Source organism: Diadema antillarum, unplaced genomic scaffold, assembly GCF_040938485.1.
Source record: "Diadema antillarum isolate AM-2024a unplaced genomic scaffold, OU_Dant_1.0 seq00001804_RagTag, whole genome shotgun sequence".
In the NCBI taxonomy this organism is placed as follows: Eukaryota; Metazoa; Echinodermata; class Echinoidea; order Diadematoida; family Diadematidae; genus Diadema; species Diadema antillarum.
Genome location: NW_027272480.1, coordinates 299,519 through 318,274, shown reverse-complemented (window position 1 = coordinate 318,274; position 18,756 = coordinate 299,519). Strand labels below are relative to the sequence as shown.

The window sequence follows — 18,756 nt, the reverse complement described above, 5'->3', positions numbered from 1 at the left end:
ATACTGGAGAGTCAAAATGAACACTTCAAAATGTGTAACATCAGTTACCGAAACGTCATACACGAGTATGTAATGTCAGTTACCATGACAGTATAACTGAGGCAAATTTTTTGACTTTAGGCCATTTCAATACATCTGGGAAGTCAAAGGTTATCAACAAAGAGCAGCAATCCCTTTGATAGGGAATGATGTCATCACCATGGTATGTCCATGGATACATTTTTGTTTTCATTTTATATATGTTTTGTTTATTTTTTTATTCATTTATCATAATTATCATTTTTTTTTTTTTGGGGGGGGGGGGCTTGAGCTTTTGATTTTTGATTCAGCACAAGTTTAAGGTTAAATCATCTGGAAGTTTAGGTTTACCACATGCAATATATGCACTCAAATTACTATACAGTACATTCCCAGTCCTACCGGATGATAAAGCTACCAAAGATTGTAGGCCTAATCAATGACATGGTTGCATGGTAACCACCTTTTCTATACAAAAGCTTGTGTACAGCTTTATACCAACAGTTTTATAATCTTTACTAATGATTGCTTTTGCTAGCATTTTTCTTTTTTGCTTGAAGCTTAGTGAAGTGTCTACCTCAAGGCAAATGCACAAACAGATATATTTCTTCGCTTGCACTTAAATGTGTGGTTTAGTTAATGTGGCACATCTTGTATTATGGTACATAAGGCATGTACTCGTTACTGTTTGAAACTTAACACTGATGTTGCCAAACGTTTAACACTGATGTGGCTCAAAGTGAGAGGTGATTCTAGGGTTTTAAAAAAAATGTTCATATTTGTTGATTACTTTATTTCATTCATGCAGGGACATTTTGTAATACATGATAATTATGAACAGGAAGATTTGTTTATATTGATCTTAGAATTCTTTTGTTGCAAAGTCCTATTTCTTGGTATCTGGGATGTATTTGCAAGCCTTGATATATCATTGAAAAGGAAAAGAAAAACAGTTATATTACTTCAAGCAAGGAATAAACCAATAATGCTCTTTTGACCAAAAAAGCATAATGTTTCTTCTTCACAGAGAAATATTAAAAGTGCAACACTTTTTATTCAAATCAATTGATGATGGAGATCATATTTTTTTTTTTTGTTATTTATGGCCCTAACAATGCCTTGAAGGAGAAGGGGTAAAATACAGAAAAGAAGAAGAAATATATCACAGTAGATTTCATACATATTTATGTATATTTATGAGTTGATATGTGTTTTTTCCCCATTACCTTAAAGATATTTTTTTTTCACACACAAAAATATCCGTGTTTTGTGTAGTACTGCAGGGTATTATGGGTGGGGCACTCTAGATAGAAACTTTCCTGTTCATTAAAAAAACCCCCTTAGTTATGTCAATATATTTATACTTGGAACTGCTGAATCTTAAATGGCTCTGTGTAATCATAACTGTTGAATAAGCATTCAATCTTAAGACAAATGTCAAGTAATATCCTCTGGTGCATTTACATTATTTTTGCCCAACTGTGCTATGGCATGGGGGAGGGGGGTTGCCCCCTAAGGGCCCCACCCCATTTGTGTCTTAAGATTTTTTTTTATTTGTTGCTAAGTAATTGCCTGGGATTGTTACTGGTATACTGCAGCAGTATAATAACCTGTTAAATAAATTAGTTCTCTGTAAACCCCATAGCAAAAGTATGTGTAACGTCAGTTACTGACATGTTTACCTTTAAGTTTTCATTAAACACAAAGAAAATGGACTAATGTTTCGTTTCATTTGTGTATTTATAATTGATGAACCAAGGTATGATTCCATATCAAACAAATCATTCTGAAAGGTCAGAATTATGAAATATCACAAAACTATTCCCAATCATGATTTTGCGTGTGTAAACCCTATGGCAAATGTAAGCGTAACGTCAGTTACGTAACATCAGTTACCGTCATGCCTTCACTGAAATTGGCATGGTGCTAAAAGGAAATATCTAGGGTGCACATTATTTTGCACACCTGTTTCTAAGAACCTAGGTGTATTGCCATATTAAACACATAAAGGCTAGAAGTCAGGGACATGAGATATTTCCATTTAAATCTACACCATGATTTTCCATGTCCTTTTTCCGTAACGTCAGTTACCGACACATTTTCACTTGCTATCTGATAAGAAATGCAGTTTGAGAGAAAAACTTTCCACCTATTTCTTCATTCTCATGAACTCATTCATCAATGCTAATAGCAAGCCCCAGGTGCTTTCATTCACAAAACTACAACGTAAACAATTTCATGAAAATCCTTACGCGTAACGTCAGTTACCGTGGAATTGCCCTGTAACCTTCAGTACTCTTCTCCAATTTCAGTAGAAATTACTGAAATTCAGTACTAGTTGGCAGCTCTGGTCATGCTTTCACAATTCTTATTCATTTCATATACAGAAATAACAAAAATCTATTATTTTACCTGTGTAAATATAAAACTTGCTTTAAAACCACCCAAAATGAAATAAACAAATATGTACTCTCATTGTTCACATTGTATTTATCCTGTGATTATACAGTAAATAAACAAACAAATATTTACCAAACACACAAACTATTGAATTTAATTGAACATGGTACTGAATCCATAAAATCAAGCAGTCTCCATTCATATTCAAGCAGAACAGACATATTTTAGAGATTCTTGTTAGGCCTATTGAATCATGATGTAAGAATTATGATATTTGGTTAAAATTTTATGTTACAATTTAATGAAATGTATGATGTCATAACAGTAAGTCGTGAACAGCGTGCACTGAAAAACAAAATGGGTGATAATACCTCAGATGTAATAAGTGGAGTACAGCCATTTGAAACTGCTCTAGTACGAGAAAGGTGTCCTCGTCCACACAATCGAAAAGTTCCTAATGTGAGGGATCATGAGCGTGGAAGGATATCACAGCAATGGTGTGTGTGTGTGTGGGGGGGGGGGTTGTAGGTGTGGAAGGGGAGTGTCTTCCCCCCCCCCCCCCCACACACACACACACACACACACTTTCCACTGTACAGAGCTTTGACAATTTTGCATTTTTAAAGGGTGTGTACAGTTCTGGTTGAGGTGAGGATTTAGCTTTTGACGTTTTGCCAGATATTCAGAAACCACTCTATGAGATGTCAAAGAGCATGCAATTCTAAGGGGTATCAAAAGTTTATTTGATGAAAATCAGTTTGGAAATGGCTGAGATATCCAAAAACAAGGTGAAACAAAGAGATCCTAATTAAGAGGCGTGGCCTGTCACCTCGTATCATTATCACTTTTTTTGATATCTCAGCCATTTGAAAACCAATTTTCATCAAATAAACGTTGAATCCTTCTTAAAATTACATGCTCTTTCATATTTCATAAGAGGTTTCTCATTATCTCACTTAGGAATGTTCAAAACATGAATCCCCACCTCAACCAGTACTGTACAGTGCCTTTAAGGTGCACTCTGGTGCATACTTCAGTGAAGATTTCAACACATGCATAAAGAGAGTGTGCCTGTGGGAAATCCCAAAAGTTTGGGAATGTTCGGATTTTCAGGGATTTGAGAGACATTTCTCCTTTTTTAACTTTTTGTTTTTGGGTTCAGCGTGAGAATAAATTCTTTCATTGGAGTGAGACAGTTAATTAAAATCTGGTGAACTGTGTGAGTCTCACGCTAAGATAGTAAATGAGAATTAGGAGCCCTTTGTCCAAAGTCCCTGGCACAGCTAAAAGGTTAATAATACCTGTTCAGACTGCAGGGCCCTGTTTCATAAAGCTGTTCGTAAAGTTACGAACAACTTACGAGCGACTGGTGATCAGTTCTGATGTGCTATACTTATCGGAATTTCCATAATTCAGCACAAGAACTGATCACCAGTCGCTCGTAAGTCGTTCGTAACTTTACGAACAGCTTTATGAAACACACCCCTTAACCCGTTGAGGACGAGTCCCGAGTATACTCGGGCAGGTGTCTATGGGAAATGCGTGTTGTAGCAAAATCAAACCGTCCTCAACGGGTTAAGAGCCTTTAAATGAGCATATTATAGGACATATCAGCAGCAGCAAAGGAGGAAGTATTCTGACTAAAACATTTTTCAGCCCCCAATATTTGTAGAGGACTGTTATGTCAATGCAAAGAGCAAACACATTCAGGATTTCCAATGCCAGTAAACAACATCAGCACAAACACAGTGACATCATGGCCTCCAAGACTAATTACAAAGAACAAACTCATGCAGACATCACATACAGTTTCTTACAGGGGAATAAAATGTATGTAAATGAATTGGCCAAAGTTCGCAGTGGGTGTTTCACGGAGAACTAAGGTAAAAGGTCAGAAACTAATAGGCTCTGTGCAAATTAATGCATTGCATGTGGTTTCTCTGAGTTGCTGTTATTTTATTTCCTTTTTACAGTCTAGTCTGGAAATCACACTGTTAAACTGACAGTGGTAAGGCTATTTGTTTGCATTTGTGTATTGGGGTCTACTTTGTTGGAAAGTGTCCTTTTATACTCATTTTGACATAAGACTGATGATTGATCCATTAAAAACATATTCATATGGGCACAACTGACACCCTATGAAGCATAATACTGAAATAAGATAGAAAACTGCAGTTCCTCCCCTTTTTTTGGTAGTGGAAGCATGCAAAGAAGCAGATAATCAGAAAAGATGATCTTTCACAGGATGTTAAAAAAAATAAATAAAAGATAAAGGAAAAAGTATGAAACATAAATTAGTTGATTTCATTAATTAAGACATTTTGGTAATTAACTTACATAGGTCTCAGTAATCATAAAGAAGTTTGTAATCTGTAGGTACATTGTACTAGATACAAGATGTGATTCTATAAATCACCTCAAGCAGCACAAAATCTTTCTGTTTTTTTATTGCTGAACAAGCATTGCACACAAGTATTTGGCAGGTCAACAGTAGGTCATAACATCATTGATGCTCAATAATGCAAACTACACTTGTATAGTACATATAATATGTTCTATTCTAAAACTGTTACTTTTTTTTTGGTAATTCTTCACTCCGAAATTATAATGTAATGGACAAAGGGGTTGCGCCACACAAGTGGTGTATGAGAAGCTGATCTCTATAGAATAAATCCTGAATTACAATATAACAAGCTCTTGTCGCTTGTTGTTATCTAATTAATGTAAAACCTGAAAAGGCATTTTTGTTGAACACTGAACATAAACAGTGTGAATTATATCAAACTGCATTAAAGAAAGATTTAAAAATTTAGAACTACTTAAACCTCAACATGATCTTGAAATGTACATGTAGTATGATATTGTACTATACTATGTATGACATAAATTTGACATTGATATCATGAATATGTTTTATAAATAAAACAAGTGTATTTCTATGCAGGAGGATTAAGAAAACATACATTACTTCACAGTCAGCTCCATCAATCTGGCCAAAAAAAAAAAAATGATTGGTATGATTCAAGGTTAGTCTAGTATGTCCTGTCACACTCAAATGTCAGGCAAGAGCATGGAAACTCTAAGCTACTAAGCCTGAGAGTAATGACTGCCTGAAAACAAGACTAATACACTGTAAAACATCTCTTACAATTTTGCAGTTATGATTAAATACTGAATGTTCACTGTCAGAGAAATTCCAGAGCAAAAATGTGAGTAGAACCAGGAAGTATAGAATATAATGATGTAAAAAAAAAACAAGTCAGCCTTGATATTTACCATAATGTAGGTTTCAAGTAATTGATTTGTGGTTGATGTTAGTTTTGCAATCTTCATAAATTGTCTGACGCTAGCACACTATCTGTCATGTATGACAAGCTATCAATGAAGAGCAAGTCACTGTATGGATATTGCAACAGTGCTTAACCCACTGAGGACGGGCTGATTTTGCTACAACACGCATTTCCCATAGACACCTGCCTGAGTATACGGACTTGTCTTCATCGGGACAATATGCCAAATCTTGATAAGACTGTATTATTACAGTTTACTGTAAGACCAGAAACATTCACAGCACAAAACTTACGCAAATTGGAGCCAACTGCCCTTTTCACTGCATAAATCTTCTGTGAACTGCCAACCATTAGACAATTGATCAGTATACTGCATGTTAATTTACCACCTCTTTGCTCCCTGCCAAATTCGTGAAAGTTTCATGCACAGGAAAATTTTTGGTTTTACGTGATACATAGGGCCCATAGCTTTATCTATTTTCTCATGAGCCCCTTGCTAATAAAAGGTCTTTCATCAGGCATGTTTGATATCATGAAGATGGTCATTTTATCTGAATTTTTTTTTATCTGTATTTTTTTTATTGATTTTCTTTTGTAACTTGTTCAGTGCTTGCCATTTATTGTATATCATTGTATATGTTTGCATTTTCGCCATGTGTATGTATGCTTTGTTATTCGATGTAAAACACGGCCTTGCTGAAATACAGCTGTCCAGCTGCAAGCAGGCTTTTATTTCTGTGTATAAATAAAATAAACTCAACTCAACTCAGAGACAAGAAAATGGAGCTTTTATCTAGGCATTGCCTAGAGTGGGATTATTCCCGACCAAATAAAAGATTATAGTCTGAAATTTAAGAGTTAAAATTCCACAAGTATACGAGAAAAAATCTAACTGAGGCTTGGAAAAATGAGCAGAGTTATGAAATTGTGAGTTTTCACTAGACTTTCACAAAACAGGGTTTATACTGGACACCTCATATCATCTCTCATCACCATGAATATTTGTTACAACTGCATCACCTCGTATTTTACTTCCAACTGAATTCGGTGTAGTTTAAAGGGTGTGCACAGTTCTGGTCGGGGTAAGGATTTAGCTTTTAACCTTTTGCGAGATATTCAGAAACCACTCTATGAGATGTCACAGAGCATGCAATTCTAAGGGGTATCAAAAGCTTATTTGCTGAAAATCAGTTTTGAAATGGCTGAGATATCCCAAAACAAGGTGAAACAAAGAGATCCTAATAAAAGGCGTGGCCTGTCGCCTTTTATTATTATTATCACCTTTTTGGATATCTCAGCCATTTGAAAACCAATTTTCATCAAAGGAACATTGAATCCTTCTTAAAATTACACGCTCTTTCATATTTCATAAAAGGTTTCTCATTATCTCACTTAGGAATGTTCAAAACATGAATCCCCACCTCAACCAGTGCTGTACAGTCCCTTTAACTACTGAGCAATAAAACATATGCAGCAATGGCAGATCCAGGTGGATGTGCACTGGACGCACGCTCCTCTTTAATTTGAGAAAATAAAAGAAATAAACATAAACAAAATAAAAGGAAGCCCGTGCCCTTTCAATTTCAAAGAAACCATCTTTGTCAACCCATTATAGTGACACCAGAAAATTGTGCTGTACCCCCCTTTTTTTGCTTGTCAGCTGATTATACCTGGAAGTGGCATGTGAAATACTTTTTGCGCCCCATTTACGAAATTCCTGGATCCGCCACTGAGCAGTTATGAGTGCAAAGAGGGAATGCAAGTAATGAGGTAAAATACAATGTGTAGTGAACCAGGAAGTCTCACGTTATAAGGTCACTGCCTTATGATTGATTGATGAATGTGTGGTATTCCCTTAAAGAATTCAAACTTATGGCACATCACAAAGTTCATTATTTTCTGTGCTTCTACAGAAAATAGTCCCTCGTATCACGATGCAGCAACCACCTAAAAATGTGTATGACGGATCACCATGCAAGTACTTTGCATCACAAACGACCCGATGTGTTTCTATAGACAGGAAAATTTGAGGCATTACCCACATCGCTGCGTATCACCTCCCACCGCCTCCATAGTGTTCAGTAGAAAGATGCTCATCATTTGGGGCATCTTAATACAACTTAGTCAGCAAACATCTTTAATTTTGATTTTTGTGCAACTCTATTTGCAGACAAATGAAAGAAGCTCACCAGGCTATGGGAAAGAATAAAGAAAAGATTTTAAGTCAAGACATCAATGAAAAAGAATTAACCTAGTTGGAGGTTTGGCAAATATCCAATAAGTATCCCCTCAACAACTGATGAGGTGGACACCAGGAAGGAAAGGGAAGAAATATAATTGTCAAATGTGTTTAAAGTATATAATAGAATGTTCCATTAGTAAGATATGAAATGGGCTCTCTAGAGCTATCAGGAAGGAAATCAAAATATGACTCAAATTCATTGACTCTTAATGAGGACTTTGCCTCTCATGTGTGGGGATTCAGAAATATGACTAGTTAGTTCATATATCAGTCACATTTGAGGAACAATCCATTTAGAAGTTATTTCTATAAAAAGTTGTGGATAAAACCATGTGTGCTGCTATCACTGGGTAAGAAGGCCACAGAAATATATGTGACTCGCTACAACAAAAGGATCCTAAAGTCGCTGACAGGTGAGCCGAGAAAATCGAGTTTGAAGTCAGATCATCAAAATCCGTCAAAACGTACGGATTTCTGTTTTTGACATAATTTTGTAGTCTAATGTATCTTCTATCATCTGCCGAAATTTCGAAGCTAAATGATCAAAGGAAAGGCCAGAAAATAGCATTTTTCTGGAACATAATTTTCTGACTTTCAACGGAACAGAAACGCGTCCGAAGATTTGGATTTAGCGCCACAGCTAGACTCCGCCCTTAGCAACGAGGGAGTGATCTCATGGGTCGGTGCGTGGCATCCTGGTTGCTGATTGGTCGTGCGTAACTGAACATCGTGGAGGTTGCTATGAGCATGCCTTCTATTGTCAAGAAGTGTAAACTGTCTTGCCAACCGAGTGCTTTTATGAGTCATGTTCATATGACATTAAAGTGGAAGAGTAATGGAGTAATGTCCTGCAATTTCCAGAAAATTTTCTTTTCCCGACTTTTGGATCCTTTTGTTTCAGTGAGTCACATATGCTGTCACAGTCAGAGAACTATAGAAAGAATGTTGCATGATTTCATTATCTAGTAATTTTATTTTAGAAGCACATGATTCACCTCTTTCAGAAGACAAGGGAATTATATTGCCTTTAAAAGGCATCACTTACCATTTGCAGATGAAACAAAAACCCAGCTTATTTGCTTCAGAATAGGTATAACATGTGAGTCAAGGATGAAAACAATGTAAAAATGTTAATATGTATAATCAATGTTCAGTATTGTTAAATATACAAAATGTGAACAATAATCATCATATAGAATTGTTTCTAGACTAAACCATCTACAGTTACAGTTCATTGAGAAAAATAGTGACACCTCCTTATATTTTTAGGCTTTATTGTAAAATTTTCATATGGTAGGATGTTTGGTGATGCAATTGACTTACACTACATGCATCATCCTAAGTACCCGAACATTTTTAAAATCACTGCTCCCAATGGTAAACAAAGACTTTAACGTACATCAGAGACAAGTCAAAGGAATGAATGCACAAAAATATTAAATTCTTATGTGTTTTTTTCTTTCATTTCCCTATTGTGACATCACAGACTATTGTAGCCTTATCATAATGCAATTTTTAAAGGACAAGTCCACCTTCATATACATAAGGACTGAGAAAATGCAGCAATATTAGTAGAACACATCAGTGAGAGTTTGAGGAAAATTGGACAATCCGTTCAAAAGTTATGAATTTTTAAAGTATCTGCGCAGTCACTGCTGGATGAGAAGACTGCTACAGCGTATGATGTCATATGCGTACAACGATATAAGGAAAATAAAAAGAGAATTTCACAAAATTTTACAGTTTGAATAAAGTGCACATTTCTTCAACTTGTTACTGACATATATGTTAAGGGTAATATTATTACCCCTGCCTTCTGAAAGTTAGAAATCGAGTGCTCTTTTTTTGTGTGAGAAAAATGAAAATATGTTGAATTTTCTTTATTCTTTCTTTATCTTGTTGTACACATTTGACATCACAAGCTATAGTAGTCTTTTCATCCAGCCATGACTGAGCAAAACCTTCAAAAATTCATAACTTTTGAACGGATTGTCCAATTTTCCTCAAGCTCTCACTGATGTGTTCTACTAATATTGCTGCATTCACTCACTATGAAGGTGAACTTGTCCTTTAAAATGTATGATTGTCGCTCTCATCTCTCTCTCTATTCATCTCTTCTAGATCAGTCTGTGAAATATTTTCTCTCAGATAATAGGAGATTTAGGCTTCAACCAACCTTTCGACTTGCTGGCTAGTCAAGTGATTGTACTGTTGCTTTGACTAAAGGTTGGTAGAAGCCTAAATCTGCTATTGTACGATCTCCCCAACTGATGAAGGTTTTCTGCATCTCTCTCAGATGTAAGACATCCCTTTCATAATGTCCTTTTATTGAATGAGCATTTCTACTTGACGCATTGTTAATCTACATTAATGCCACTTTGCCAAGACGTTTTTATTGCTCTACATGTTTCTGATCTGTGTCAGCCTTCTACTACATAATACCTTCCTATTTCTCTCGCTGTAGGCATTGTCTTTAACCCATTGAGGACGGTTTGATTTTGCTACAACACGCATTTACCATAGACACCTGCCCGAGATTACTCGGGACTCGTCTTCAACGGGTTAAACAGTGTCTTCTATCTTTCTCTTTCTATCTAAAGTTGTATTGTCCAGTCACTGTTTATGATACACGATTCCGAGGAATTTAATCCCAGTCATGCACACAGCTCTGTTTTGTTTTTGTTTTTGTTTTTTGTTTTTTCCTCTGAAAGTCTCCTCCACTTGTACAACAATGTACCTCAAAATATGTTAATGTTTTACTCATTACGCACAATATGTACCGGCATGCTACATTTTCATTCATATACCTAACTGTGTGTATTTCTGTAATGAGTACCAGGTAAGTTTATTTATCACTCATTTTGTCATGTTATACATGTAGTTTTATGTTGTTGATCAATCCCATTTTTTTTTTTTGTACAGGTCAACAAAAGGAAAAAAAAACCAAGCAACTGAATTGAACTGAAAATATGTGACCATGCATCACAAAACAAACAATAAGTTGCACCCCTTGATTTTACGTGAGGACTCAAAAAAAGTGAAATGGTTCAACCAAGTTAATTTTAGTTTTCCATATTTTCTGAAAGAGCTATTCTTCTTCTACATTATTCTTGAGTTTGGGATCATAAATTGAATGGAAAAGTGGGTTTACAGCAGTTTTTTTTTTTCTAAAACCCCCTTTTTTGGTAGAGTATTGTGATCAGGTTTTTTTTTTTTTATAGAGGTCCCTTTCATTTCTTGAAAATCCCTTCACTTGACCCTCTTCACTTCCAACTCTAATATCTTTTGAAAGGATGATGCTAAGTATTTCTCTGAATGTTTACATTTATCAAGGTCAGAGTGTAGTAATAGACCATGCTCATTTTCAGCTTAATCTAATAATCCATTAATTGTTGGTGATGCAGTGGTTAACACCATGTTTTTGTCCCATTCACGGCACAGGTGGCACGGTTTAGTAAAGACTAAGCTCTTTCCAGAGTGTGTGCTTTCTTTCCAGTATTATGTAGGTTAGGAGAATCCATTTGAATTGAGTTATACATCATTTTAAAGCTTAGAGTCTGCTCTTTTAGAATCTACACTTAACTAAAAATCCATGTCTGGAGACTTTTTGTTTGTTTTGTGGTGCAGGGTCACATATCATTGCGTGGTCCTTTGTCTTACATCTTGAATTTGTTTTCTTGAGTTTAGGGTTATATAAATTCATTCTTCCTCCATATCTTTGGACTTCTTTGAAGGACCTACAAATTACAAGCACTGCTTTTTACAGGGTTCCTCCATTCTTTGCTGAACTTATCTTCTAAAGGTACCTTCTTTCATATACCTTTGTAATATTTTCCTCAATTGCCAATTGTTACTGTAATAGGCAAGCCTATTTGTCTCATACAGAATTGCATGAATAGCTGACAGATTTCAAGTGCTATTACATATTTCATGTCATTTTGCAGACCTTGTTTGTGCTTGCTGAAAAGTGAAACAAATTCTAAATTGGATCTGAATGAATTCATCAGATCATATTTGCTATACATTTTGTGCTAAAATTAAAGATAGGGAGAATCATTATGGTTTAATATCGCAGCCAGTAAAAATATTCTTTGTAGATTTGTAAAATCAGAGCTCAGCACTTTGAGTGACTGTTTATTGTGAAGCATTTTGCTTTCTATTACATACAATCCATGACATACGGGGGGGGGGGGGGGGGGGGGGGGGGGGGGGGAGGGGGGGGGGAGGGGACAAGTTCCTGTTTATGTTCTTGCTATAACTCAAACAACAAGTTAAGCCAGGCATACACATGAAGGCCATGAAGTAAATCAGAATCTACCCCTTGAATGGATCAGCAACCAAACAGAACAATCCAACCTTTGGAATTTTAAAGACATTTCTGTAATTTACATTCAAATGGATTATGGCTCTATGCTTCACAGAAATGCCTGTCATAAATTCTGGCACCTAGATCGCTGTTGAGGCAAATATGCATTCATACAATGATCACTATTGTGGCAAAATATGCATTCATGCATAGACCTACATTATAATTGTATTCAAGAAACTGTCCTTATCAGATGAATGAAAGACAAATCGAAAACTTCTACTAATTTGAATCATGTTTTCTTGAGTGCAAGGTCATGTGAATCCAAGTGATCATATGAATGCTTTAAAAATCATTCTGACACAGGAATTTGCAAGCAGTTTCATCTGTATGCAACATCACAGACTCCACAGTGAAAAGTTTTTCCTTTCAATTCAGTTCAAGTATTTGTTCATTTTCATCATCAAAAAAGAAAAAGAAACAATCTCTTCTTCATCAATATAAAACACTATCAAGTCCACACAGATGGTCAATATATGAAATATAAAGGACCGGGTGCCATTCCATTACCCTTGATGACACTGGCACTCGTCCTTATAAATGTAGACCATCAGGGGCACCCAACGTTCATACAACATGTTATCCTATGTATTGAACAGCATGGCCTGTGACCACATTATTACCATGATGTTATGCAGCAAAGAGGTCAACGACTTAACTTCAGATACTTGGTACTAACTTTGTTGCTCTCCTCTGAACCGATTCAAGCTTTTTTGCATCACTCTTTGTATACTTCATTCTATACACAAGAGCAATATTCAAAGAGTGGTATATGGCAAGGGCCTTACAGAATACAGTAGGACACTCATAGTTTGCCTGTTTTTATTTCTATTTTGTTTTTATTTGTCTTTCTTTCTTTCCCTCCTTTTACACGTACAATGTACATAAAATCTTAAGTGGGAGACCAGCCATAGAAAGGCCAATGGCCTCTGCTGGCTCCTCTATTTTCTCTCTTAGAATTTCATTTTTTCAATCTTTTTTTCTCTCCATTGTGCTTTCTTTTTCTTGCACAACTGTTACTGAATGTAATGTTATTATCTTCACCTTGTTCTCTGTTACATGTACTTTAAGGAAAAATTTGGAAATAAATGAAATGAATGAAAATGAAATGAATAGTGATGAGCTGAAATGAAAGCAGGATGTTCTTGAATGATATTAATGAAAATGATAATGTTGAGGTTATTGAGACAGTCAAAGAGGAAAAGGATCTTGGGATATACTTTTCTCCTAACCTCAATTTTACTCTTCATGTGCACAAAGTAGCTGCAAAGGCGAATGAAGAACTCCGTCTGATCAAAAGGACTTTAATATTCATCTGACTAGGGAGTGTTTGTCCTACTGTATAAGGCCCTTGTTAGACCACTCTTGGAATATTGCTCTTGTGTATGGAACAAACTCTCAAATAGTCCAGTGTAAAAAAGCTTGAATTGGTTTAAAGGAGAGCAACAAAATTGGAATCTGAAGTTAAATCATTGTCATGATTCTGTGAGAAAGTATTTGGGGATTCCATCCCTAGAGTATCGACGTGAACGTTCAGATATGATTCAAGTGTTCAAGATTTTGCATGATATGGAAGACTTCCATGATCAAGCTGTTCTCTTTGTTATCAATGATCAAGTAACACGCAGTCATAAGTTTGGTTACAGCTTGTTATTCCGAAGGTTCGTTATTCCAAAGGCTCTTTGTTCCTAAGATTCGTTATTCCGAAGGTTCATTGTTCCGAATTTCATATTCGGATTAACCTATTTTCGGAATAACGAACCTTCGGAATAACGCCACATATTTTCGAATTAACAAAGCCTGTTTCATTTTCGGATTAACGAACCTCTAGGTGTAGGGAATTTGCGTGTTTCGGATTAACGACCCTTCAGAATAAAGAACCTTCGGAATAACGAACAGCACCCACAAGTTTAACCTGTTGAGGACGAGTCTCGAGTATACTCGGGCAGGTGTCTATGGGAAATGCGTGTTGTAGCAAAATCAGTCCATCCTCAGCAGGTTAAGTTGTATAAAGGAAGAGCCTGTGTCAAACTAGTAAAAGGTTTTCACTCTTTCAGTTAGAGAGTTGTAAATATTGATTGGACTATCCTTTGTGCGGAATCTGTCGAGACAACATCAGTTAACAGCTTCAAGTCTATTAAAGCTCAATGATCACTGGAAAGAGAAATATAACAAATTTAATTCAGATTGCATCAACTGACCACCAGTGGATACATCACATGGAACTCCTCAGGCTGAGGATTAAATCATTTGAATGGCCCTCTACAAGTCTTCAACTTACTGGGCGTCATCATACAAAGTTGTAGGTAATTCAGGAAATTGAATATTCTCACCTACATGTAACCTCATTTCCATTCTGTGTCCATCTATAGATCCCAACTTGGTGGTATGCAGTATAATGTATCTCTCATGACAAACTTACAAAGGATGCTTTAAAAGCACTGCACGTCTTTGAAAAAAAATAGTAGTACACTCAAATGCACAGTGTACAATCATAGTAGTTTTTGAAGAGTCATCTAGCCCAATTTCCCTTCTTCGTGTCAAAGGAACAAGGCACTGCCTAGATTCTTGTGCAACGTTGGCATTCCTGACTCAGTCAATGGCGAGCCAAGTTCACATATTCTTCTCGAACACACATTCTTTTCAAATGCACAAACTCGCCCAAACCGATCGATTTATCGCCAAATGCCACAGTGTAATGAAAGCGTTCCTCGTGATTCCATTCCTGTCACAGGTAGCTTGCATTTCATGTGGTGATTGACTATCAATCAGTATACAAATGACAGTTGGAATTGTGTGCACAAGGTAACTATGGAATGCTTAACCCATGAGGTGAAGCCGAGTGGGTTTAGGCTTAATTCCATAGTTTCCGCATGTACACTTTATTCCGACAGATGCACGAAAAGACATGTGCGTCGTCTGTTTTATAGAATGGGTAATTTTCTTGCCAAAAACTCATTTTCTATCGTGTTACCCGATGACAAATTTACTAGATGCATTTCCTTTTGGCTTGCCATAGACGAAAGCCCGTAAACCATGCATCAGTTTTTACTGGAAGCATGGTTTCTCTTCAGAACCATGCATCCAGTATTAAAAAACTGATGCATGGATGTTTTATCCATGTACATCTTGTACTGAGTGCGCAAACGCTTGCTTCTAAAATGCGTGAACCTTTGTTACAAGTTCGTGTACTCTTTGCAACAAGTACGCGATAACATGTTTACTACTGTGACTCAGCGTGCGGCCAGTACAAAATAACACATAGCTCTTGACCGATGAGATTGCAGGATTCTTGCTACCCATTCTATAATCTTCCCTACTTGATATGCAAGTAAATTCTAAGTTTCTGTCACTGTGCAACAGTCATGTCTACAATATGGTCACTTGACAGAAAGCAATCATAGATTTGTCATACAATTAACAACAAAGCAAAGCTTATAGGCATTTTTACTATAACCTTGCTCATTATATGTCCAGGGTAACAAAAGTCTAGAAGTTACATTGATTCAAAAAACAGAATGTTTTCCCAAAGCATGACTACATTGCTGTCTCAGAATAATGTGGCACACAGGGGGTTTTAACCATGGCACATAAAGACTTATAATCAAATTTCATCTTTTTTCTGTTTCCATCTATCACAACTTGTAATTGGTATGATACCTGCAATCTGATCCATATTTATCCCATTGATCACACCTTAATACAGAGGTTGTTATAGTTTTGACTCTTGAGTAATTTAGCCCCACCCCATTTTCCTTTCAAAAGGCTCATATGGATGTTGGTAAGATAAATGGATAACATGAAAACATTAATAGTTTAAAGATACTGCCATTATGACGAAATACAATGTAAAAGGTGCTTAAAGTAAACAAAAGTGGTTATTATGAGTACTCTATGTACAATGACTATATTACTATTATGAAATTACGACACAATTTTCACTTTCTATTCGCCTATGGTGGGGTGATTAAATCTTTGCAGACCTATCACATCAAAGTGTCATAGGTATCGCATACAAACAAGTTTCAGATGGCAAAGAAAGAGTTAATGAAGAATACCTGATAAGATAACAGGCTAAGCAATGGCAGTAAAGAGGTAGGAGACTACCAGAGGAGAGAGTAAGAGTAGTCGTTAAGGATAAAAATGTCGAAACAGAGACAGATTTGTTGCTTCTGGTTTCGCATATATATGTCATAATGTCATACCCTAAATGTCATTAACTGTTGCCAACTACCCAAAAAAAAATAACATCTCAACACTAGGCCATAGGTCTTTCTCTACCTCCACAAAAACAACAAACAAAACAAACAAAAGAAAACCAAAAAAAAAAAAAAAAAAAACTAAACTAAACAAAAAAACCTTAAGCAGGACTGCACACTAACCCATTTTCCTATGCCTGTCTGTGTCTGTGTCTACATAATGTACAATGTATTTTACTGGTCCGACGGTGATTTTTACTGGTCAGTGACCGTCGGACCAGTGCCAGTGTGCAGCACTGCCTTAACCTGTAGAGGACGGTTTGATTTTGCTACAACATGCATAATTTCCCATAGACGCTTGCCTGAGTATGTATACTTGGGACATGTCCTCAACGCGTTAAGACATTGCAATAATTACAAAGAATGATGAAAGTTTATAATTTTACTTTAATGTCTCTCTCCACTTTGGCTAATATGGACATTATCACATTAAAACCTATGAAGTCTCACACATTTAATAGGTTTAAGACTTATTATGCCTCAGAGGTCTTTCTTGCATTCACATGCTTGACAAGCTTTAATTCTCACATAATAGCACCTACCTCACAAGTCACAACCCCCCCCCCCCCACAAAAAATAATAAAGAAAAAAAAATTCCCCCAAATATGGATTTCCAGTCCCCCAAAAAAGTCACATTGTGGGCCAGTCTTTTCATTTCATTACAATGATTTGAAATAGCCGATGTTATGGCACGATTTCGGCCCTACCGCTTAAAAAGTGCCACAAGTTCCATACTGTAATAACAGGCACACCCACCTCCAACATCCTCCACCTGATCGGTTCTTTGCTTCCAAGGCAATGTAAAATCCCATGCCTAGCTGCTCTCTGACTATGGTATTTTTGTCATATTAATACCATTTATCAGGACACACCTCCATAAATGATTTTATTAAGAGACCATTCCTCATGAAGAAGTTGTAGAAGTAGCTTAATTGGCAGTGCAGTGCAGGGCCGATTGCGATGGGGTGGCCGGCGGCTTGCAAGACCAAGAGTAGGCCTATGTTTGTTTCCAAAATCCACTCATAGAAGGGGTACACTAGTGTTGTGGTGGTTTGAATTATGGTTGCATTGTACAAAGATCTTAGTACTTATCTTGACAAATATCCATCCACATTAGTATAATGAGAACTTCTTACCAATATGGATGCAGATTGAAGACCAACAAACTTGGTTAATCGTGACAATTTAGAGTACGAACATATTAGAAAATAACTTCATGCCAGTCCCGTAGGCGTATTAAAGACTAAGGCGTCTTTGTCAAATCAAAATGACTCACCTGATGTACGGTCATTAGAAATGAATATAAGAACAGCCATTTGCATAAATCCTGTACCCTGACGGCGTATTCCAACAGTTTCCTACTTCTTGGCATCTCTGCAACTCCCCGAGAGAAAAACGTCCCTGTATTTTCCCATCGCATTGCATGCGAAGAATCACCGTTAGTTCTGTTCGGTGCCAGTGTCCTGCGTGCACGGGTGGATGACCGCACCGTGGGCACCCTTCGCCCCAGCTCTACCCCCTCCCAACAGTTCGGCGAGCACTCCGTGTTTTCTCTTCCACGACCAAGAAATCTTCGTCGATTTTTGCCCGTTTTGCTTGCTGTTCCAATCATGATTTGAAGCAGCCGACCTGACCATCTGAAACTCTATATCCGTAACTTCATCGCTGGTGGCTGCCTAGTAGCTGACAGGTTACATGTTAGTTGGACTATCACGAGATATTTGAGGAAGTAAGTTTAATTTTATTCTGTGAAGTAGCGATTTCTTGTATCACACAGCCCTTACTCAGATGCGTGGGTTCGGCTTGTGGTTGACGCACACACAGGGCCAGGGAGGCTAGAAGGCCAAGGAGGCGCGGCAGGCGGTGAGCCGACGCAGGCGATCCCAGTGATCGATATCTCGTGAGCGCATGCGATTACACCTCGCAGGGGAAATCCCTCTTGACTCCCGTGAGCAACTGTTAACCAATCAACTGTGAGCGTCACAATCAGGTACTGCTAGTATGTAAACAGGGTTCATCTTCGTACAACGGGGCTAGAAAACGGGCAGGGAAACACGCCAAACGCTAAAGGTGTACTCTGTACATGGAACAAGGTTCGCAATGGTAGAAAAGCGGTAATTGAGCGGCAACAGTATGAAAGAGGATTCCTCGCACAGATCTCTTCGTGAAAGCATGAGTTTA

The 18,756-nt window shown here is 37.0% G+C and overlaps 1 protein-coding gene across 1 annotated transcript in view; it reads right to left on the bottom strand.

Moving 5' to 3' along the window:
* The window catches only part of LOC139712422 (uncharacterized), a 44,602-nt gene extending 26,230 nt beyond the window's left edge, over positions 1 to 18,372 (bottom strand). The window contains exon 1 of the mRNA XM_071624244.1: positions 17,852 to 18,372. Within this exon, the coding sequence (XP_071480345.1) occupies positions 17,852 to 18,187 (336 nt within the window). The 5' untranslated portion in view covers positions 18,188 to 18,372. The remainder of the gene's footprint in view (positions 1 to 17,851) is intronic.
* Between the last annotated feature and the right edge of the window lie 384 nt (positions 18,373 to 18,756).